The sequence below is a fragment of the Cibotium barometz genome, chromosome 40 (genome assembly GCF_041138505.1).
Source record: "Cibotium barometz isolate CiBa-2024 chromosome 40, ASM4113850v1, whole genome shotgun sequence".
Classification (NCBI taxonomy): Eukaryota; Viridiplantae; Streptophyta; class Polypodiopsida; order Cyatheales; family Cibotiaceae; genus Cibotium; species Cibotium barometz.
In genome coordinates, this window is record NC_141085.1 from 19,389,221 (window position 1) to 19,413,802 (window position 24,582).

The 24,582-nt window shown below is 39.4% G+C and overlaps 1 protein-coding gene across 2 annotated transcripts; it reads right to left on the bottom strand.

Annotated features, from left to right (window-relative positions):
* Positions 1-188: 188 nt before the first annotated feature.
* LOC147615285 (uncharacterized) lies at positions 189-23,132 on the bottom strand. Of its 2 annotated transcripts, none has more exons than XM_086779363.1 (3): positions 21,653-23,132; positions 2,023-2,111; positions 189-1,905 (listed from the first exon to the last, which is right to left on the bottom strand). In XM_086779363.1, exons 1-3 carry the CDS (start codon positions 22,282-22,284, stop codon positions 368-370), a joined length of 2,259 nt encoding a protein of 752 aa, XP_086635489.1. In that variant the 5' UTR covers positions 22,285-23,132; the 3' UTR covers positions 189-367. The 2 variants fall into 2 exon arrangements, with proteins under 2 accessions (XP_086635489.1, XP_086635490.1); XM_086779364.1 differs by having other exon boundaries at positions 189-1,902; positions 21,653-23,129.
* Positions 23,133-24,582: the final 1,450 nt, after the last annotated feature.

Consider the following 24,582-nt stretch of genomic DNA (forward strand, 5'->3'; position numbering starts at 1 on the left):
GTGATCTAATCCAGCTTAGGCCTGCGCCTCTTCACCTTCTAATCGCATATTGAACGCGATTTATTCAGACAGTTCTGCCATGACTACTTGATGAGCCTCAGCCTGCAGTCGCATCGATTTTTCATGAAGGTGATTTTGTAAGGATAATTATAGACAGAAAAGTCATCCTAACATATCTCGAGAGGACAGACAATGAAGGCACGCAAGCTTTAATTTATTCAAAGAGCAGGAAAATTTTAAATGTGGGCTGCAGTTTATTACAAGACATTAGTGTACATTAGAATAATATAATGTCACAATATCACCATGCAATTTGAAGGGGAATTAGAAGAAGAAGTGGCAGTCACTGTGATGGAAAAGCTGTTGATCACTCCATGCTAGATGGTGCAGACATGGTAAGGTCGGAAGAATTTCCAGCTAATTTATGCACAAGGGCCATAAGTGTGGCATTATCATGCGTATTTGTATGAGGATGGGAAGCCTTAATTTGCTGTACTCTGTCCAACTCTCTGAGCTCATGGGCTTGCTCCATTCTGTCATATTCATCAACTAACTTCTGATGCTGCTGCTGTTGAAGGTCCAATATGTCTTTCACAAACATCTCAACTTGCATGGATTTCTTAGCACCTATAGGAGTAATGCTCTCATGATGATGATGATGATGATGATGCAGAAACTTGTCCATCTGCTGAGAGATTACTACTGTGTCTGTAGCTGAGCTTTGATTTTGATTCATGTTGATGCTATTATAAGGATCAGAAGGAAAAATAGAGCTCCGAGATGCCTCCAACATACTCACTTGATCATTATTAATCTCTTTAGGCTTGCCTTGCTCATGGTCTGCATGATGGAATTTGATGGCCAATTCAGCTGATTCTGCAGCATTGCTAATTTCGCTATCAGCTGCTCCCACCTGCATATTCTCTGTATTATTATCGTCATTCTGCATGTTGAAACCTGCCTCATTTTCTTCTGTGTTGTACTCAAGAAGATTATCAGCCTTGCCATGGAGCTTATCACCAGCAGTGGAAGAGGAGGTCAAGATCCCACGTTGATATAGGGTATCCAGCTGATGGAAATAAGGGCAAGTTTTGGCATTTTCCGGCCGCTTTTTGCTGCTATCCTTGGTCTTTTTGAAGTATTTATTGATATTCTCCCACTTTTCCTTGCATCGTTTGGGGCTGCGGATGAAGCCCAAGCAGGCCATGGAGGCAGAGATCTCTTGCCAGAGGTGAGCTTTAGGGCCAGCCTCTCTGAAACGGGGCTCCATGCCACTACGCAATCGGATCAATGCGTGGACTTCAACTTTGGGCCATCTTTTGGTGTTAAGGTCGGAGCTATTCTCTATTTCATCTAATTGGGCTTCAGAGGGTTGCATGAGAGCTGCATTAGCAGCGCCAGGCCCAGGAGTAGAGAGAGGGGGGATTGCCACTTTAGGAAGCGACAGGCTATGGCCGGTTGCCTTTTCGAGAAAGGCAATTAGGGCAGAATCTCGGGCGGCTGTGATGGCCACCTCCTGTGCCCTAATCTCTTGCTCTCTGTTAAGCCTTGCAGACTCTTGCTTTCTGTAAGCTTCCTCTCTCATCATCCTCTCCCTATCCTTCCTCTCTATCGTCTCCAAGAAGGTCCTGTGCAGCCCCTCCTGCTTCTCCATTATCTGCCTCGTTAGCCTTTCAAAGAAACTCTTAGACGGCGCCCAGCTGCCAATTTTCCTTTTCTTCTTGTCAATGCTTTCTTCATGCTCATCGTCATTGTACTCATTGGTACGAACGTTGCCTGCATGGCCGCCGTCATGCACGTTGCCTGCATGGCCACCTTCCGACGAGAAATCAGACGAGAATTCAAGCTGTTGCCTTCGAATAGTACTTGAGCCTCCTGCATTATTTTCTGCACCATCACCACCTGCTGATTTCGCGCTATTATCGTTATAATCATTATCATCATTATTATCGTTAGCATCATTAGCATATTAATTGTTTTCATGGCTTCCATTTCATAGAAAAAATTAACGGTCGCTCTTACCATCTTTTGCCATCGTATACTTGTGGATGTTTTCAAACTTCTCCCTGCACTTCTGGGGACTTCTTTGGTAGCCCCTCTCTCGAAGCCTCCTGTCAAAACAACATGCCCGTTTTCATCCAATTTAGAATGCTTTTGAAACGAAGTTTCCAACGCCCATGACTTCTATTCAACAATTAAACTCATTGAATTTAACAGTGTTTATTGCCTACACAGCTTCCTTTAATTTTGTAAGGTTTATCTTGGGTTTCATCATGGAAACCCATTTGCCTTATCGGCAGACAAGTCGCCCCTGGCCGGCAGCTTCCTTTTCTTATAATGCATAGCACAATGAAATCTTGCCCTTCACACATCTTTACATTCATAGCTTATTTTGTAAAATTTAGTTCCTATCATTGCCAAACCACTCGTAATGGGGTTTATAGACGAATATTTTACTTAAAAGCACTTAGCATCACTAATTGTTTTTACATAATACCATCTCTCTCTCTCTCTCTCTCTCTCTCTCATATGAATAATCAAATTAGTCTTCTTAGATCATCTCACCTAGAACATCCACATATCCATTAGGACATGGTTCTAAGGTAACATGCTTCCACCTTTTAAGTGACTATACACAAAGACCATTTAACTTAAGACATGCGTCAAGGTAACATGCTTCCACCTTTTAAGTGACTATATAAAAAGATCATTTTTCACATGATGACTAAGGAGGGCTTAATCAAGATGAAATAATACTTGACACATCAACTTAGAAAAGAATAAATTGCACATGCCTTTTACGTGATCAAGGGAGACTTGAGTGAAAGTGTGTATTACACACACCCAAGTGCCACAAAGGGTAACCACTTCCATGTAATTGCCAAAAATTTTAGTACTGGGAAAGTTGTTGGGACATGACCTATGTAATCCTCTTGGTTAACTAGAGAGAACAACATTATTCCACTTGTTAGAGCACCATGATGGAGACCATGTCTTTGAACAATGAAGATGCCCACAAAACCTAGTCATAGAACCAAAGTGACTAAGCTTGAGGAGTGATCATGGTGTGGCAATCATCATGCCCAGTTGCACAAGACACATGCTAGAGTGCGCAATGAACCTACCTCCTTTACGAGGGGGTGTCATGTCCCTAGGGTCTGAACCCAAGGCCTTGCCTTTTGAAAGTTCTAAGCTCAAACCATTATGCTCGAGCCTAGTGGGACTTATCATGTGTGATTTGGAAACATGTGGCCGAAGGCTCTTCTCCTCATCACATAGGTTATATGAAGATATAGGTCAAGAGCCAAACCTATTGGAGGAGCACATGGATATTTGAGTGGACTCAACACAACACACAAGAGAGAAACATGATATGCCCCATTATCTGCATGGGTCAAGGGCTCTCTCATTATTTTGTCAAATAGAAATTATTTTTCTATATTGTAGATAGATATATCAATTAAGAGAAGAAAACTAGCATCGTATATCTTTACTTAAACAAGGTTTTAGGCATAGCCAAGGTTGATGTTGTACGTACCTACGGATCTGTACAATACGGTACAGTCGTACGGTATGGTACGGTACCGTACTGTACGGATCCGTACGGAAACATTAAAAAAATAATAAATGGTGTGGCGTGGCGAAACGTGTGTGGCGACCATGCGCTTGTGGATAAGCGACCAAATTTTGGGCATTTGTGAATATTTGCACAATCGTGTGTACCTGCAAAACTCTGCAGAGTAACTTCTTCGCTCTTCTTCGCTCTCTCTCACGGCCAGGCTTCATCATGCCGCGCAAGACTAACCCGATCTGGGCAATCCACACCAATGTCTTGAGGGTTGTTAACACCCCTTCTCAGCAAGGGTCAGGTACTCGGCTATGGGCATGCAAGTATTGCGGGGAGCAGTACACTAGCACCATAACTCGCGTCATCAAGCACATGACAGGTATCGGGTGCACCAATCAATATGGTCCATGTGATAAAATACCACAAGCTGTGAGGGAACACCAATTGATTACGGAGAATTTTCCTGCAATGGGTGGTGCAAGCAGTGTTAGAGGTGGTGAAAGTATGAAAGATGCTCTCCATGATGCTTTTATTAGAGATGTTACAGGTCCAGGTACAGTAGATGAGGGTGAAAGTCTTTCGGCTTCAGCCCAATCCACCACAGGCAAGAAGAGGGCACGTATTGCTGATGATGAGGACCTCCTGCCACAAGATGTGAGAGGTACAGAGGAGGCATCAAAGCAATCCACTGTGCGTTAATGTATCTCATTCACAAGCTTGGGTAAAGGAGCGGCAAAGGGTGGCAGAAATGGAGATCTGTCGTACTCTTATTGAGTGTAATATATCCTTCAATGTGTTAAGGATAGACCAATGGAAAAGAATGGTGAAAGCAATTGTGCAGGTAGGGCCTACTGAGACATGGACAGGTCTTGAGTATACGAAGATGCGTACATCCATGTTGGATGAGCAGAAGGCCTTGATAGACAAGGCACTCACTCCTGTGAAAGCAGGTTGGCAGGAGTTTGGATGCACTATTATTTCAAATGGGTGGGCAGACATTCGCAAGAGGCACATAATCAATATCCTTGTGTCATCTTGCTTGGGCACCTATTTCTTGCGTGCCGTGGATGCAGGGAGTGTAGGCGACAGGATCACAGGGGAGTTCATTTATGGCCACATTCGACAGGCTATCCTTGAGGTTGGGGAGGACAATGTTGTGTAGGTGGTGACCGACAACGCCTCTAACTGCAAGGCAATGGGTCAAATGGTCGAGGCAGAGTTTCCACATATAGTGTGGACTCCATGTGCTGCCCATTGTCTTGATTTACTTATGGAAGACATTGGGAAGCTTGTTTGGGTGTAGCCCATTGTTGCAGATGCTGTAAAGATCACAACCTTCTTCCGCAAGAAGCATCAGGCTCTTGCCATCTTTCGGAGCCATAGCCCTTTGGATATGGTGAGACCCTCCAAGACCAGGTTTGCCTACATATTCTTGGTCTTGGATAGGCTCTACAAGATAAGAGATTCACTATTTGTACTCTCTTTTATCATCAATGACTTTCATGGTTCTTGCTTATATCACTATGACTGTTACAATGAGGTATTGTGTAATGGGCTTGGTAACTAATAATTGATTTAAACTTTAAGTAATGAGGTTCAGTCTTTATTTTAAGTATTTTGGTTGCTATGTCTACAAAATATTCAGGTTTCTAGGATTGTTTACAAATGGTACGTACTGTTTACGTACCTTAAAATTTGTTTCGTACAGAAGTACGTTCCGTACGTACTGATAGCATGCCGTACACTACGTACCTTACCACCTTGGGCATAGCTCTTCCAAAGTCACATTTGAACCTAAGAAGAGAACACTCTCTTGACATTTTTTATTTCTCTTCATGAATTTTCCGATGCAAAGAGGACTTGAGATGCATGGCAATTTCCTACAAGTGTTTTGAGTCAAATCTCTAATTGTAGAACCCCAAGAACCGTAAGGTGAATCAACTCAAGACATATGAAACATAGAGTATTCATAGAAAGATATCCACACTTTCTATAGGAGAAATACACAATGATCTTACAAGATACTTGAATAGCATTTCAAATATAGTAGATATTGATTTTGAACAAGTTCTATGGATGCATGGATAGTCCACAATTGGGCCCTCAAAAAATGAAGAGTGAGCTTGCTTGAAAGCTTAGGACTAAGAACATTTTGCAAAAGCTCACTAATGCTAATAGAGGGAAACTAGTGCATCGCTACAATGATAAATAATTAAAATGAATATTACAATGCTAATAGAGCGAAACTAGTGCATTGCTACAATGATAAATAATTAAAATGAATATTACAATGCTACAATGTGAATGTATAAATTATAAAAAAGTCAAGGAAACGAGTTACAAGCCATTATATGACTCCACAAAGTAGCTCTTGGGCCAGTTGGAGTGAACATCCCCCACGATTGTTAGGAGAACCATGTAATAGGGTTGTCTATGCCAAAGATGATGAAGCACTTAGGAGAAAAAATGTACATTATTGTCACCACACATGGGCATCGTGTATGAAAGTTGAAGAACACTTGATGATGTTCTTTATGCGGGTGTATCCACCCCACCATTGTGCTCTATTGCATGAGACACACTCGTGTTATTCGATCCCCTCTTTTATTACATAGCTTTACATGTATTTTTGAATCTAAATAGATTTTCATTTCTTTCCTACTTTGAAGAACTATCTGTCAAAGATGCATATTACATGCAGGTACCTGCGTGCTAGAATCAACTCCGGTAAGTTGAATTTATAGCAATGTAATGGGCTATGGTGGATCAAATGCAAGAATCAACAAGATTAGCAAGCAATTAGAAAGTTATTAAAGCAAGATTAGTGCAAAATTAATCTAATAGCATAATGTAGGCATGGATACTCAAAAACCAGCAAATTCTCATTAGGCTAATGCCTCAATTTATAGCTTTTACATCCACAAGGTGCCAAGCAGTGACTCCCGCCTGAGTTCTCCTTGATTTGTGCCACATCCCCTACATCTAGGGGAATCTTCTCCTAGAATCTTTCCACACCCCTATATTCACTCATGCTACCCTTGATTCTCTCGTAGATTCTTCTCACCTTTTCACTGCTACCCACTCAATTACGGACTCCCTTTTACAATCTCTAGCTAAGGGCTTGTTGCCGCACACACCCATTCACTTGCATATTTCAACACCTCCCCTCAAGTGAATAATTCTAGCACACGTGGACCAGTGCCTCAAGTCCCTAACTCATAGTCCTTGACACACTCTCTCTCTATTTGTCCAAGGCTTCTACAACTGCTCGTAACTTTGACTAAAGTGCTCACACATACATCTACCACATGGCCTACATTATCGGTGGCTCAAAGGAGGCGGTTTTACTCTATTGGGGCATGTTACATTGGGTTGTGGGGTTTCTCTCTTTCTCTGTCAGAGAAGATGTTCTGACTCCTCTACCATAGGAGTCTCCATGAAGTTTTGATGCCGATCCTTCTTCATTTGGTTTGTTGTAGAGTAGTCCTCTAGCCATGCATCCTGGCTTCCCACAATTGTGGCAAGTTAAGGTCCTTCCTCCTCCCATGCCTCTTCCTTGTCCTTGTCCTCATGCGAGGCCTCCTCGGGTGTAGAGTGCTTTCTCCTCTCCAGTTGTTGGGTCCAATCCTTTCTTCTCGTTGACCTTATTATCTTGCTCTAGTAGAGCTCCTTCTATCTTTTGGAGATCTTATGCAACTTCAAATCTGGTACATTCTTTAAGGTTGCCACAATAATCTCATACTCTCCCTTGTCCACACTCTTTAGAAGCACTGCTAGTGTCTCGTCATCTTCTACTTTCTTCCCAATGGTTGCAAGTTATTGTTTGATGCTTTTGTATTTGTTCAAGTGTGTGGTTAGAGGTTCGCTTTCCTTCATGTCAAGTTTGTAGAATCGCATTAGCAGATTTATCTTTGAATTCTTTGCTTGAGTGCCAAATAATTTGTTAAGTTCATCCCATGCATCTTTAGCTTCTTGTATCCCCACAATGTGGTGAATGATTTCATCATTTAAGCTAAGTGCAATGAGCCCTAATTCTTTCTCATTTCTATTCTTCCACTCATCCTTCCCATGCTTCTCTGGACATTCATCTCTTCCCTCAACTAGCCCCCATAGATTCTTCCGCACGAGCAAGTACATGGTTTTTGTTTGCCATGTTGCTCCCCGTTGAATTTAGCTACTTCTTGTGCAATGCTCATGATGATGTGAAGCGGGTCATACCTCTTGATCTAATTCAAGATTCAAGGGCAGTGTTTACCCTTTTACAACTCCAATTTGGTGTTTAATGATGATTACAACAACAAGTTTACAAGCATGAATACACCAAAAAATTGCATAAAGCCAAGGATAGTTGGTTTTGTACTGGATGGTTGGGACATCAAACCAACTTCAAACTACATATGAAGTGATAAAGTTCTATATCAGATACCCAATGGTAAGTTTGAACCATCAATTGCACCAAACGTTAGTGATTAGTGCTAATTAATCACTAATTAGTGAGCTTAATTCCCTATTTTTGTGCAAAAAATAGACTATACGGGGGGCCAGATCTGGTGCATAAGAGTTCATATGCGCTCAAATCCTTTCAAGGGCATCAGTAGCAGTTAGTCTACTAGAGGATCAAGCCCAAAAACATAAGATTTGACCAAATAATGAATGTTTAATCTCTGTTTTACCAAAGTCACTTGCAGATTTGATCCAGAGCTTGATATAGCTTCTACTTGATGAATTTCAAAATTATGAGGCCACGAGCGTGTTCAGCACACCTAAAAACCCCTTGGGCTAGCTCCAATGGTTCCAATTCAAAGGTGTGATGGAGATTTCGTAATTTTTCATAGAAAAAAAGGCACCAATAAATCGATGCTTCCTGGCTACATTCATCGACAGTTTGAGGTACTGAGGTGGCATGCCTAGGTACCAAGATGTTGGCAAGAGGGTACGTGAATTTTGTAGGCAATGGAGCTGTGTGAAGGGAGAGATCTAAGCTCCACCCAATGTGGGTATTGCAAAAAGTGAAAAATGGCTTATAAGGCTATTAGCACCTATTAAGAAGGTGATTAGGCTTAAAACAGTAGCTGAATGCTAAGCTAAGCTCTAATACCAAGTTGAATTTGTAGCAATGTGATGGGCTATGGTGGATCAAATGCAAGAATCAACATGATGATTAGCAAGCAATTAGAAAGTGATTAAAGCAAGATTAGAAAGTGATTAAAGCAAGCAAGAATCAACATGATGATTAGCAAGCAATTAGAAAGTGATTAAAGTAAAATTAGTGCACAATTAACCTAATAGCATAACCAACAAATCCTCATTAGGCCAATGCCTCAATTTATAGCTTTTACATCCACAAGGTGCCAAGCACCCACTCCCACCTGATTTCTCCTTGATTTGTGCCACCTCTCCTAGCATCTTTTCCTAGAATCTTTCCACACCCCTATATTCACTCATGCTACCCTTTATTCTCTCATCTAGTAGATTCTTCTCACCTTTTCACAACTATGCACTCAATTAAGACTCCCTTTTATAATATCTAGCTAAGGTCTTGTTCCCGCACACACCCATTCGCTTGCATATTTCAACAGGTAGGAGGGCCTAATTGGGTTCTTGTGGAGACTTCAACTATCTTAGATCCACTAGGAGTCCTTTTCATCCACATCATCATTGTCATCATCATCATCATCATATCATCATTGGGCTTCTCCTACTCATCCTTTGTTTAGAAATTAGCAGTGGTGAGGTTCGTAGGACTCATGAATTGTTCATTTGTTATTTCCTAAGGGTAGGCCACTGTTCATAATCATCACTATCAAAAAGATATAGATGTCGACAATCATCCATTAGCTGCAACTACTTGCAGACTCGATGATACAAAAGAACAAGGATGCCAATGATTTCTTCATCTCGCTCTTGGGATTAATCCCTTCCATGTATGCTATCTCTCTTATTACATGCTTGTGGAATGTTGTGTGTTTTCTTAGTGTTTTTCTTATGCATGTTCTCTTCCTCTCATCCTCTCTCTCTCTCTCTCTTGGTGCACTGCTTTTGTTTTATTACTATATTTCTTGTGCATGCTCTGGTCCTCTCTCCCTCTCTCTCTCTCATTAGTTAAGTTTCTCCATCTCCCCCATCTTGCAAACACACAAGGCATTGATCTCTTTTATAGCTCCTTCCCATTTTCTCCTCACCCACTTGGAAAGTCACCATTGTAGTGATGTGCATGGTTGAAGCCCTAGGTTCCCCGCAAATAGGAGGTTGTCACCCATTTGGAAAGTCAACATTGGAGTGATGTGCAAGGTTGAAGCCCTAGATTCCCCGCAATAGGAGGCTGTCATTAATGGCCAGAGGTTAGTCCCGAAATTGAACCTTGCAATTTCGTTTCCCTCCCATAATGCAAGGGACTATATTGTTCCCATTTTTGTGAGTACATGGTCATTAACTTTACACTATGGCACCTTTGTGTGCGTTGGGATTTATTTATTTTTTGTTAAATTCATGACACTATGCAAGAGCTATATGAATAATCTCTACGTAGAGATATATTCTATAATCATGAGTATACCTCATGCATATATGAATAAGCTCTACATAGAGCTTCATGCTCTCAGGTGCATACATAGACATATAGCTTATGCATAGAGCCATGTGCATTAGCTTATGCATAAGCTCTATAAGCTCCATGCATATAGCTCTATGAATAAGGTTTACGCATAGAAGAGCTATGCATAAATCCTTATATGCACATAGCTATATGAATAAGGTTTATGCATAGAGCTATGTGTAGATTGATTTATGCATAGACCTGTGTGTAGATCATCTTATGCATAGATCCTATGCACATAGCTTTATATGTAAGAGCATAGATCGTTATAGGATCCATGTATAAGCTCATAAAGTAACTCTACTTATAAAATCATAAAGCATAAAGATCATGCAAAGTGATATAAGCCTATAGCTTATGCAAAGTGATATAACCCTATAGCTTATACAAAGTGATATAACCCTATAGCTTATACAAAGTGATATATGCCTATAGCTTATCTCTATGCATAACCTTTGTAAGCTCCATATGCATAAGCTATTCATAAGATTCATGCTATGCTATACACATCGCGCCATGTGCACAACTTATTTATAAATCCTATGCATATAAGTCTATGCTCCCACTTTTAAATTTTATAATGTTAGGAGTTTTCTTTTTGTAACCTTCATATAGTGGATCTTCCAGGTTAAGGAATGGAGTGGGAGAGGGATATTCTAGAGCTTATAGGAGCGGTGTGGTGTCATGACCCAAGCACACACAATAATCATGGAGGCCAATGTGCTTAGCCTTAGCCTATGTGAGTGCAATCTTTAGGCTACAAGCCATCTTGAAACATAAGTAGCAATTCATCATGGTCCAAGAGGTAATAAGTAGGTAGTACAACTTGTGTTTTAGAAAAGGGTCGGTGCTTACTTGTGGTGCAATAGCACCTCTTACATTTTGTACATGCCAATTAGTTACACAAACTATTTGCATTGGCTAGATTTGGGAGTTTCTTGGTCCAACTCCATGGCCACTCCTCTTCATATAACTGACACCTTTTTTGAAACATTCGTGGGAGGAAGTACATGTCTTGTGATCATGTGTATTATCATGTAGCTTCAATTCTATAGGCTTGTGCATGTGGCAAAAGGTTTGAGGTATTTCATGGAATGTGTGGGACTCAGGGGGCACAGCCCCACTTGTTGAGAATGTGTAAGAAGGGTGGGGCCCCACTTGTTGAGAATGTATGTGGTATATTAGCATTACTTTAATATAAAATCACATCATTGGACACTTTGGTTAACACAGAGAATTGTTTAAGCATCTCTAACTGCCAAATTCGTAAGTAATTAGACACTGCCAAGAGTCAAACTTCGGTAAGACCTTTGCAATGGCATCGGTAGGAACTATCACGAATGTTGAGAAGTTCTCTGGGGATGGATTTCACACCTAGGCCATACAAATGAAATATCTCCTCATGAACAAGAAGCTTTGGAAATTAATTAAGAAGAACGGACCCACTACTCCAACTGAGGATTGAATTGAGAAAGATGAACAAGCATTATCGTTAATTGGATTGCACTTGGGTACTAATCTAATTCATCACATTGATTCCAAAACCACTACCAAAAAAAGCATGGGATGTATTAAATTTAATATTTGGTTCCAAGGCGAAAAATAAGGAGATCCATTTGAAAATAGAATTTTATGGCTCAAAAATGGAATTTCATTAGTCACTAATAAGCAAAATGAAAAGTATCATGATCTAGTTGGATGCAAAGATAGGTGAAAAGGATGCACTTGCCATACTCATAAAAAATCATGCCAGAGGAATATGGTACACTAGTGACCACTCTAAAGAATTTACTTGAAGTAACATTTGAGGGTTGTATTTCATCACTACTTGAAGAAGTGAAGTGGTTAAAAAATGTACAAAGTACATAAAGGGAACAAGCCTTCTACTCCAACAAGGGAAAAAAGAATGCTACAACTACGGAAAAAAGGGCACTTAAAAAGTGAATGTAGGATCAAACAAAAGCCTAAATGTGGACATTGCAACAAGCTCAGGCACAACCATAAGGTAAAATACGTGGAGGCTTTATCAAGCAAAGAGAAGATCTTCAAACGAGTGTCTCTTATAAACCAAAGCTACAATGACAAACCTCACCACCTTAGCCCACGATTGTAAAAGGTCACCGATGAGTGGACCTAGTATTGTGTTTTTTTCTTATCACACCTAACCACGTCAGAGTAGCAATTTATGCACTTAGGGGGGTGATGACATCTTGTATTACCACACCACACATGACCACCTTAAGTAGCATGTTGCACTAAGGGGAAGTGATGGATATTTTTTTAATTCACATCCAACCACCTTGAAGTAGCTGATACTTCATGGCACCAAGGGGGGGTGTTGAAATTTGTGGTGCCATTGAGGGAAGGGTATGAGTAGAGGACTAGGATCAAGAGCATGCAGCCACATCACAGTTGGACATTATCCCACATGAGCATATTTGTAATAGGTGTAACCTCCTCATATAACAAGGGTCATTTCCAAGCAATGGAAACAAGCACTCCTCAAGCCTCTCTATGAGTACAAGTTTCCATCTTGTAACCTAATTCTGTTGGAGTCAAGCTTGATTAAGTCATTAGGATTATTATTATGTTGTTGATTAGGCTTCATCCTCCATCCTCCATACGATTCGATTAATTTAGTTAGTGTGATTAGCATTAGCTTCAATAGCCATTGATTAGGATTTTGTAAATTTCATCATAATATAGATCTATGCGTGAGAGCTTATACATATAAAGAGATTATGTAGAGCATTATGCATATATTAGATCTACATAGAGCTTTGTCATATAAAGAGCTTCAGTACAACACTATACATATGGATCTACATAGAGCTTATGTAGAGACCTATGCATATGGCCATATCTACATAGAGCATTTTCATATAAAGAGCTTATGTAGAGCACTATGCATATGGATGGATCTACGTAGAGCTTATGCATGTATTTAAAGAGCTTTATGTAGAGCACTATGTATGGATCTTAGAGCTGATGCATATCTTTATAGAGCTCTATGTAGAGCACTATGCATGGATCTTAGAGCTAATGCCTATAGCTTTGTGGAGCAATATGTATATAGCTCTACACATTATGGATGTTAGAGCTTATGTAGAGCATTACACGTACTAGACATAGATCTTAGAGTTGAAATGCAAGCAAGATGATGAGATATGGTGGATCAAATGCAAGGATAAATATGATTAGCAAGGTGATTAGAAGATTATTAAGATAAGATTATTACATAATTAACTAATATCTTAATGTAGGCATGGATACTCAAAAACCAACAATTTCTTATTAGGCCAATGCCTCAATTTATAGGTTTTGCATCCACAAGATGCTAAGCATCTAATTCCACTGATTTTTCCTTGATTTGTGCCACCTCCCCTACATTTGGGGGCACCTTTTCATTAGATTCCTCTCATCTTTTCACTGCTACTACTCACTTAATTAGAGACTCCCTTTTACAGTCTCTTGCTACTAAGGGCTTGTTCCCACACACCCATTCACTTGCATATTTCAACACCTCCCCTCAAGTGAATAACTCTCGCACACCTGGACCCTATACCAAGTTTCCCTCTTACTTCGTAGCCCACAACTAGTGCCTCAAGTCCCTAACTCATAGTCCTTGACACTCTCTCCCTATGTGTCCAAGGCTACTACTACAAGTGCTCGTGACCTTGACTAAAGTGCTTACACATACATTTACCACATGGCCTATATCATCGGTGGCTCAAAGGTGGTTTTACTCTATTGGGGAAAGTTACATTGGGTTGTGGGGTTTCTTTCTCTTTCTCTCTTAGAAACGATGTCCTGAGTACTCTTCCTTAGGAGTCTCCATGAAATTTGCCGATGTCGATCCTTCTTCATTTAGTTTGTTGTAGCAGTTTCTAACCATATGCCCTGGCTTCCCACAATTGTGGTTGCAAGTGACGGTCCTTTCTCCTTCCTTGCCTTTCCTCATCCTTGACCTCGTGCAAGGCCTCCTCAGGTGTAGAATGCTTTCTCCTCTCCAGTTATTGGGTCCAACCCTTTCTTCTCTTTGACCTTGTTCTCTTTCTCTAGTAGAGCTCCTTCTATCTTAATGCAACTTCAAATTTGGTACATTATTTAAGGTTGCCACAATGTTCTCATACTCTCCTTTGTCCACACTCTTTAGAAGCACTGCTAGTGCCTCGTCATCTTCTACCTTCTTCCCAATGGCTGTGCCAGTTGTTGCTTAATGCTTTTATATTTGTTCAAGTTTGTGGTTAGAGGTTCACTTTCCTTCATATGTCAAGTTTGTAGAATTGCATTAGCTGATTTATCTTTGAATTTTTTGCTTGAGTGCCAAAAAAATTTGTTAAGTTTATCCCATGCATCTTTAGCTCGTTGTATCCCTGAAATGTGGTGAATGATTTCATCATTTAATCTAAGTCCAATGACTCCTAATGCTTTCTCATTCTTGCTCTTCCACTCATTCTCCCCAATCTCCTCTAGACATTCATCTCTTCCCTCAACTAGCCCCCACAGATTCTCCCTCATGAGCAAATACATGGTCTTTGTTTGCCATGTGTGGAACTGCTCCCCGTTAAATTTAGTTATTTCTTGTGCAGTGCTCATGTGATGATGTGAAGGGGATCTTACCTTGATCCAATTCAAGATTCAAGGGCATTTTCTATCCTTTTACAACTCCAATCTGGTGTTAAATGATAATTACAATAGATTTACAAACATGAATACACCAAAAATTGCATAAAGCCAAGGGTAACTGATTTGTACTGAATGGTTGGGATATCAAGCCATCTTCGAATTGCAATCTAAAGTGATAGAGATCTGTATCAGATACCCAATGGTAGATTTGAACCATCAATTGCACCAAAATGTAGTGATTAGTACTAATTAATCACTGATTAGTAAAATAATCCCATGTTTTGTGTGCAAAAAATAGTGTATGGGGAGGCCAGATCTGGTGCCTTAGAGTTCAAATAATCTCAAATCCTTTCAAAGGCATCATTATCAGTTAGTCTAGTAGAGGATTTGACCAAACATTGAATGCTTAATTTTTGTTTTACCAAAGTCATTTGCAGATTTGATGCAGAGCTTGATTCCACTTCTCCTTGAAAATTTTTTGAAATCTGAGATGATAGACTTGTAGCGCACCCTTGAAAACCCTTGGGGCTAAGAGGAATTAGACCAATTCCATTTGTAAGAGAGTAGATCTGCAAATTACATCAAAATTTTGGCACGTGCAAATCGACGAAATTTGAGAGCAGTCTTAATTGGATATGGCTAGAATTTGATGTCTTAATTTGATGGGCTGATGCGTGGGGTTTGATGTCTTAATTTGATGTCTTAATTTGATGGGCTGATGCGTGGGGTTTGTGGCCAGCTATGGCTAGAATGTATTTGGCTAATGTTGAGGCTGGAAGGAGATCAAGCCCCTCCACCAGCTAGGGGTGCAGTGTATAGTTGACAAGAGGTTAAGAAATGGGATTAACTTCTAATCATGATTAGTAGAGTGATTAGGCTTGAATACTAGTTGAATCCTAAGCTAGGCTCTAATACCAAGTTGAAATGCAAGCAAGATGATGAGCTATGGTGGATCAAATGCAAGAATCAACATGATTAGCAAGGTGATTAGAAGATGATTAAGATGAGATCAGTACACAATTAACTAATAGATTAATGTAAGCATGGAAACTAAAAAACCAGCTATTTCTCATTAGGCCAATGCCTCACTTTATAGGTTTTACATCCACAATATGCCAAGCATCTAATCCCATTGATTTCTCCTTGATTTGTGCCACCTCCCCTACATCTGGGGGTACCTTTTTCTAAAATCTTTCCACACCCCTATATTCACTCATGCTACCCTTGATTCTCTCATCAATAGATTCCTCTCACCTTTTCACTCTGTTGCTACCCACTTAATTATAGACTCCCTTTTGCAGTCTCTTGCTAAGGTCTTGTTCCCGCACACACCCATTCACTTGCATATTTCAACACTTAGAGCTTACACATAAAGCTTATCTAGAGCACTATGTAGAGAGATTTATCCATAGAGCTTATGTAAAATTCTATGTAGAGACTTTATGCATAGAGGAGGAGAACTATGCATATATCTCTACACATAATGGATGTTAGATTGTAGGGAATTACAGATTGCCATAGACATGGATCTTAGATCTTACACACATAAAGTTTATGTAGAGCACTATGCATATAAAGTGTCATGCATAGAGCTTATGTAGATCTTATGTAGAGATCTATGCATGTGTGCAATGACTTCTTTCTTTTCATGAGTAAATCCTTTTATAGTAGAAACTTGAGTGCCCACCCAAAGGTGGATTATTCTCCCATGTAAATGTAGTACAGTTATGATGGCCTAGATGTTGCCTCCTCTGGGGATTTAAACTTGGGACCTCTCTCTTGATGGTCACAAACCCACACGGCTAGACTCACACAAAAAACTTAAATGTATTTGGTTTGTTATTTTGAGGTTTTTTATTATTGATAGGAATCAATATGGAAATATTGAATCAATATAGCATAGTATAAGTTGTTATATTATCAGTTGCATAATATGTTGAATGGAAAAAATGATTGACATGCAAGGCATTTAATCCAATTCGTGTTTCCACACATAGATCATAGTTGGTAAGATAATGAGGCCCCAAATGAGGAGTTGGTGGACAATGGACAATGGACAATGGCATTTCCTATGCCCTTAAATGTATCAGAGCTCTTAGGAATACACCGCTACCTAGGATCCTAAAAGGAGAATAAGAAGGACGAGAAGAAGGGAACAAAAAGGCAAAACGAACCCGTCTAAGTAGGCCATCTGCTTTTTGTCTTTAAGTTGGAGACTTTTTAAATAACTTAATATCTTGGAATAAATGGTCTTAAATATCTTAATGATTTTGAACTAATCTATTTTATGATAAATGTAAGAATGTTCTCTATGTGCACATTCTCTCTCTCACTTTATGCATTTTGTAAGATTTCCAATTTCTATAAATAAAATAAACATAATGGGATAAATTGAGGGGCCCAATTTGTCCCCAATTTATTTTTTAATCTTTTAAGCATTGATATTAACGACAATAATAGCATCGATAAAAAGTGGTAAAAAACCACCAGCTAGCTATGTAAAACTAGTGGAACTTATACCAGCACTCGAGCTTAACACATTTTTCTTTTTCTTTTCAATAAAGCTCTAATATAAGCACTAAAAAGGAGCCCTCATTTATTTGTACTCTCTCTCTCTCTCTCTCTCTCTCTCTCTCCCAACACCTCACCTTCAGAGCATCCATTGAAATTGCACTTCTATAGAGATAACTTCCTAAGATTCATTGAGGATGGATTCATCTAGTAGCCAGAGTACTTGAGTGTTCACATGTCCCATGCCATGCGGAATAAGGGTTTCATCCAACCACCACACACAGAGTGTTCACATGTCCCATGCCATGCAGAATAAGGGTTTCATCCAACCACCACACACAAAGTGTTCACATGTCCCATGCCATGCGGAATAAGGGTTTCATCCAACCACCACACACAGAGTGGGTGGAGTCAAGAAGAGCTGAGCTCATCTTCAGACCCAAGGAGCTCATACAAAGTCCCAGGCAGGAGATGATTTGCGGATTGTGCAATAGAGAAGTTGAGATAGAGGAGCATTACACATGTTGGTACTTCGTATCCTATGAGGTATGCGGGAGATTTTATTATCTATTCTAAGATTTCCATGGACATTTTTGTATCACTCCAATGAAATAGTTTTGATTTGTTTTATTTTATTTACGATTCAATGTTGAGATATGTAATGGACATTATTGTATCACTTTGGTTTCATAGTCCCATTGGGAGTCTCATAGTCCCATTGGGTCTTTAATAGATCTCTCTCTCTCTCATGCAAAAAACCTTATCCTCTAAGGTTTTTTAAGAGTAACGTTGGTTCATATGCAACAAGGAAAAATGCCAAAAAAAAAAACTTAGTTTCGAGGCTACTTTGGCAGTTGCACCAAGACCTCCCCATAACTTGATAAAACAAGGTAACCACCTATTTACTAGAGAAAATCACATGACTGAATGGGTTCATGAACTCAAAGATCGAGTCACGATATTGGAGAACAAATCATCATAAAACCCAGAAAATCATCACCAAGGTCACTAGCACATTAAAAAAATGGTCAAGGTAGATTTGAAAGAACACATCAAGTCACAAGTTAGAGTTGAAGTGAATTGAGGTAGTCCAAGATGGCCCTTCAGATTTGTGTGGGTTGTTTACTTGAAGGATGGAATATGATGGAGATATGAATGGAGAAGGGGAGAGATTTTTAGATTGGCAAGTTGAAGTTATGCCAATGTACAGGAAATCATGAAAAACTCACTTACTGTACCAAATAGCAAAAGATTTAGATTCTTAAAAATTCAAAAGCACTCAAAGACACCAAGATATGGATCATAGAAGAATTGACCAAAATGCAATTAAGAAAAATCTTGTAGAATTAGCCAAATTTTGAGGAGCTCGCAAAAAAGGAAGGAAAGAGGGTAGTTTGCCACGAGATGAGGGTAGTGCCCTCATTCAAGATTTTGTAAAACCCAAACCAAAAACAAAACTCTGAGTTGAGGTGAATGCATTTGATGCTGGCATTGTAGATTTATTAGATGATTAAAAAGTACTTTTCTTTTTGAATTTTTTCTTTTTGTTAATTGGTATAGAAATTTTTTCTTTTTGTTAATTGGTATAGAAATTTGATGGCCTCTCATAGATGTTAATATCATTCTCCCTCCCTCTCTTTGAAACTATTTATAACACATCTAGGTTTCTAAGATAGTAAATCTATAATTCATGTGCTAATAATGACCACTTAACCTATATGAGTACAATTGCTTCGTCAAATGATCAAGTACATTATCAACGACTTGGGGTGTTTACTATTTTGAAACATCGAAACACATATATCTAAAGAGTCAAGGAAATGTTTACTTCCTTTGAAAAAAAATACTCTTCTTATTAATACAAACTTATGTATTTATTTCATTTTTCCTTAACAAATTTATAAATTTTTTAGCCTTCTTTTGTGAAAGGTAGGATATAGTTCTAATTCTTATTTTTTGCTTAGGAGACCTTTGAAATCCTTAACAATTGTGTTTATTCTCTCTCTCTCTCTCTCTCTCTCTCTCTCTCTCTCTCTCTCTCTCTCTCTCTCTCTCTCACACACACACACACACACACACACACACACACACACACACACACACACACAGAGTAGGTAACATAAAGGCTTTTTTTTATAGAAGGGTTTGATGTTTGGTGTTTCTTTTCTTTGTGGCACACGACCTTGATAGTCTTTATTTATGTATTTTGTCTCACAACAAAGGGATGCTCCTAGTAGATAAATTCTTATCTTGGTTTACAACAATAAGACTCATGGATATTTGTTTTACATACATCTTCTATGAAGAAAGGTCTATTTAAAAAAAATTCATTAGTTTTTAAGTGATCCCTTTAATTTCATTAATTCACTTTGTGCTTCTTCCTTTTCAACTTTACATGAATCTTGAGATTTGTTTGAAGTCACAATATACATCTATTAGACGTTGATGTTGAAAAGCCTAAAAATGTAGTTTCAAGATATTCTCAATAACATTTAAATTTGGGGTTGAATTTCTATAAAGTGTTAAAGCATTATAGCTCCATTTTACTAATTATACGTTTAAATGCTTTTCCAACTCAATACTAGTATTAATTTAAAGGATCATATACATAAACAAATGAGACCTCTTCCACAATCTTAAGAATACATGAGTGTTAATATAACAAATTCAAAGATATCTACACTGTGATATATTATGGAATATCCATTACCCCACAAGAGTGGATCAAGTCTAATATTCTTTTTAAAAAAAGAGATAGAAAGGAAAATCAACCTAAAACTCCACTTCTTCAGAGTGCTTAGTTAGCATAGATATACTTATGGTAAGAGTTTTAGGAGAGAAAAAATGTACCTAGTAAATATACAAATTTCAAAAATACTAGAAATATCATAAAAATGTTGTAATATTTAGCCTTATCTTCAAGGAGACATGTATTATAAGCAGTGTGTCTTTAGTTAATAGAAGGTACATACCAATAGTTAATAGAAGGTACATACCAATAGTTGAAGACATATAGAAGTATTTTTGTTTCGCATTTGTAGTGTGCACAAATTATTATATATGGTATTTCTAATGTGAAAGTTTAAAAATTATAACTTTTTTTTACAAAAAGTGTCTAATTGATAGCCATGGAAGACTATGTTTTCAAAACTGTTTACATACTTGATAGCTAATATCTTGTGTGAGAGTAATTCCCTAGTCATAAATGGAAGACTATGTTTTCAAAAACGTTTACATACTTGATAGTTTTTTTCAACCAATATGCTTATTTTTTTAAAAATTACAAAGGCTCTAAAGTCACAAATGAAGTGCCCTTTGTTTTCTAGAACACCATTCCTTTTATCTTTATAACAATATTAGGCATTATGATGAGGATTTTAGTAATATTATAGCACATTTATAATAAGGAGAAAGCTTCGCTTTTAGTTTCATATTTGAAGGCATTGGGTGAGTGTTTAATGGTGATTATCTTGCCTCAATCCACCCTGAGGTGGGGGAGCTTGAACTCTAGACACTGCCATTTTGTAAATAAAAATTGCCACATTCAAATGATAGCTTGCTCCATTGGACAAAATTAGGGGAGCTCGTGGAAAATAAAGCTTCCAACTTTCTATGTCTGGTAATACCTTTAGTAAGCTTGATAGTCCAATTGTCTTCATAGATGACCTAATTTTGTGAAAACATTTTTTTCTTTAAGTTTGTTTGAATTTCGAGATCTACTTGAGGCATTGGAGTGGCTATAGTTAGAGACAAATTTGTGATGCTCTATGAGCATTTGAGAAGAAAGGATAGGGCCTTTAATAGGTTAGGGGTTTGAATATCAACAAATACATTACATTAGCAGATACATTAATTAGTACATTTCAAAGAAAAGTTTGCTTTTTAAACTCCTAAGCGTTACTCTTACTAACTCCATAACCGTCTGCCCATCACTGCTTTTTAAAGTCCTAAGCATTACCCTTACTAACTTTATAACCGTCTGCCACTAAAACAAGGAACCAACATTAAGCGTAGACTGATTTGCCCCAAATTCAGCTCGGAGTGTAACCATGCATACGGATGAGCTGAGCGGTCTGAGCGTAAAAGCTACGCGCTTACAAAGAACATGTGCTAAGAGGAGTTCAACAAAAGGAGATTATGGTTAATCATATTCTAGAGAATGTACTATCGGAAGAGTAAACCACATGATGCAGTGATGATCTACCACATTTTATGATTAAATTACAGTAAGTAGGAGCTAAGTACGCTCATTACTAGCAAACATTAGAGTGTATTAACGGCGTTCAATAGAATAAACACGACTCATAACAAGATTTACAATAATTGAGAGGTGGGTGAACAGTAAGTACCTCGAGACTTCTTCCCAGAGGGGATCTTTGGAGGCGGCATCTCGAAAGCTCGAATCCATGTCGGAACGTATCCTCACTAGTGCAGCCGTTTCGTCTGCGTGCCATCGATTCACACTATCTCTCTCCTCCTGAGCATTCTCCTGAAGGTATGAGAGCTTGAATTGGTCCGGTGGACTGCAGTTGGAAGACTGTCCGGCCATGAGCAGGTGGCCAGCGGCGGCCGTAGTCTCCGGTGGAGAGTGGGACGGACGCAGCTGCTGTTGGTGGGCGGAGATTGAGTTCTGGTTCTTGAAGAAGGACACATGGTGGAGGCCGCCGCCCAAGGCCGGGTGTAAAAACTGCTGCTGCTGGTGGGCAGGTGCACGTAGCTGGTGCAGCTGCTGCTGCTGCATATTATGTTCAAGGTGAGCTGAATACTGTTCCGAGTGTAGCTGCAGAGATGGTTGATGAAGGTGTAACCCATGGTCTCTTAGCGTGTGCAGGCCGGACATATCAGTAACAGAATTGGCTATGCCCTGCGGATGGCCGAACAGGTGTGGCGACCCTCGGGCGCCGCCGCCGCCGCCGCCCACCGGCGCCGTTGTGAACGGCTGCATGTCCGGTGGCATACCATACCGCTCACCTGAGTGCATGATCTCCCTCTCTCTCGATATGTAATTATTAGTAGCCAAATTACTGATATGGTGAGTTTATACTCGGCTGGAGATTTGTGTGGGCGTGAGGGGTATTCATGATCGTGGGTAAAAAGAAGAGGCTATAAGGTAGGAAAAGCAAACGTAATTAGAAAGAAACGGTAAGGAGTGCGATATAGATCAGCCGAGTCAAGTGGTGGGTGGTGGGGGGCAGAAGGCCGAGGAATTAGGTAATTGAATTGAAATCCCGACGAATGTACAGTTGCACACTAGTATAGGAGCTAAGATAGCCTGTCTGCGCGTGTGTGTGTGAGAGTGATTGCACCGTATAGGAGCTAAGATAGTCGGTGTGTGTGTGTGAGAGAGAGAGAGAGAGAGAGAGAGAGAGAGATTGCACAGTATAGGATCTAAGATAGTCTGTGTGTGTATGAGAGAGAGAGAGAGAGAGAGAGAGAGAGAGATTGCACAGTATAGGATCTAAGATAGTCTGTGTGTGAGTGAGAGAGAGTGTGTGTGTGTGAGAGAGAGAGAGGGGAGGTTACACAGTCCAGCAGCTAGGATAGAATGTGTGTGTAAGAGAGACACAGAGAGAAAGAGAGTCTACTCTCAAGAGAGAGAAGGGTGTAAAAAGACAGGGAAACAAAAGAGTTTTAGGAAGATGTCTCTGATAGAGAAAGAGAGCAGTGCAAGAGAAGAACTACAAGCTACAGCAGAAGTGGTGAGGGAAGAGACAGCCCCACTTTCTATCCTTTCTCCGTCACTCACTCTCTCTCACACACACACACACACACAAAGAGACTAGAAATTAAGAGTTTTCTCAATTAAAAAAAAGGGGAAAAAAACAGGCAGAAAAGGGGAGCATTCCGACAGTAGCAACCACACAGTAGTGTGTGAGACTAGGGCCCTACTTTTCCCAAGGTTATGTGGGGCTCCTTCTTTGCCTCCCCATGTTGAAGTTCGGAGTTTGAACCTTCTTATTACGTCCAACTTTGGTAGCACGCTGCCCTAACCCGGGCCAGGACCCATGCACATCCACGTGTTGTCGCTTCACGGTCAACACCGCGCCCATGCCCGTCCTCTCGATAACCCTGCACATATCTCTTCCTACTTGTCTCATCATGGCCCCTTTTATTACCATTCCTTTAATTTATTCAATTGTACATTCCACAATATACATATATATATTTACACTAATGTATCTATTCAGTTCCACAATAATATAGACATCACCCTACTGTATATTAACAATTATGTATCTCTCTCTCTCTCTATATATATATATACATAATTACTAGATACATTAAGGTGATGTGTATATATTTTACACTAATGTATACATATACATATACATATATATATATACACACACACACGTAATCACTACATACATTAAGGTGATGTGCATCACACTAATGTATCTAATGAACTGTACATTCCACAATAATGTACACATCACCTTGTAATTGTGTATATACACACACATATATATATATATATATTCATCTATCACCCTAATGTATCTAATATCTACAAAAATATATATACGCATCACCCTAAGGTATCTAAGAATTATACACTCATGATCTCGGCTTTATAAAAATGTAAACATCACCCAAATAATTATATATTCATTACCTCGATTTTGTACATTCCTCCAATACATGTATATATATATATATATATACACCCCAGATTATTTTAATTATTTCCCTAATCGATGACCTTGCCTATAATAATGTTATTGTAGAGGCATCCGTGTACGCAAGCCCTTGTTATAACCTTTTGAGGTACTGTCAAAGCTACTAAACCACGAGCTCACTAAGAGAGAAACTCTGAGAGAGAGCCTTGGCACTGTTCCCGAGGCCTGCAATGGGGTTTTTCCCCAAATCATAATGTAGTGATCTCACCTCGGAAAGGTGCAAGGCCTGCCGTCCTGCGTTGAATTTCTACGGACAAGCTGCTAGCTAGGTTTCTGCAGCCTGCCTCTCGCTTTGTGCTCATCAAAATCTCGGTCATTATCAGTAATTAATCATACCCCTGTGTTAATCAATCCCCTTCTCCATACTATTAACCTTAATTAAGGCTTAAACGCCAAATACTACACACGCATTTTTCCAAAAAACCGTATAATCCTTAGCCGACCGCCCAAAAAACATTAATTGAAACTTAAGTTATCAGCATAGGATCTTGCAACTGTTACGGATAGCAGCTACGTCGCAGCCCTCTTAATTCTATGATCTATCAATGCGACGTTTAGAAATGAAGCTTTTGCTGAGAGCCGCTGCTGCAGACGTCTCG

Bases quoted from the DNA above. Each gene is read 5' to 3' on its own strand.
- LOC147615285 (XM_086779363.1), bottom strand. From the start codon at position 22,284: ATGCACTCAGGTGAGCGGTATGGTATGCCACCGGACATGCAGCCGTTC. The intron at 2,112-21,652 runs GTACTTACTGTT...TTGTTTTGACAG, and splicing joins CTCTGGGAAGAAGTCTCGAG to GAGGCTTCGAGAGAGGGGCT. The intron at 1,906-2,022 runs GTAAGAGCGACC...GCGCGAAATCAG, and splicing joins GTATACGATGGCAAAAGATG to CAGGTGGTGATGGTGCAGAA.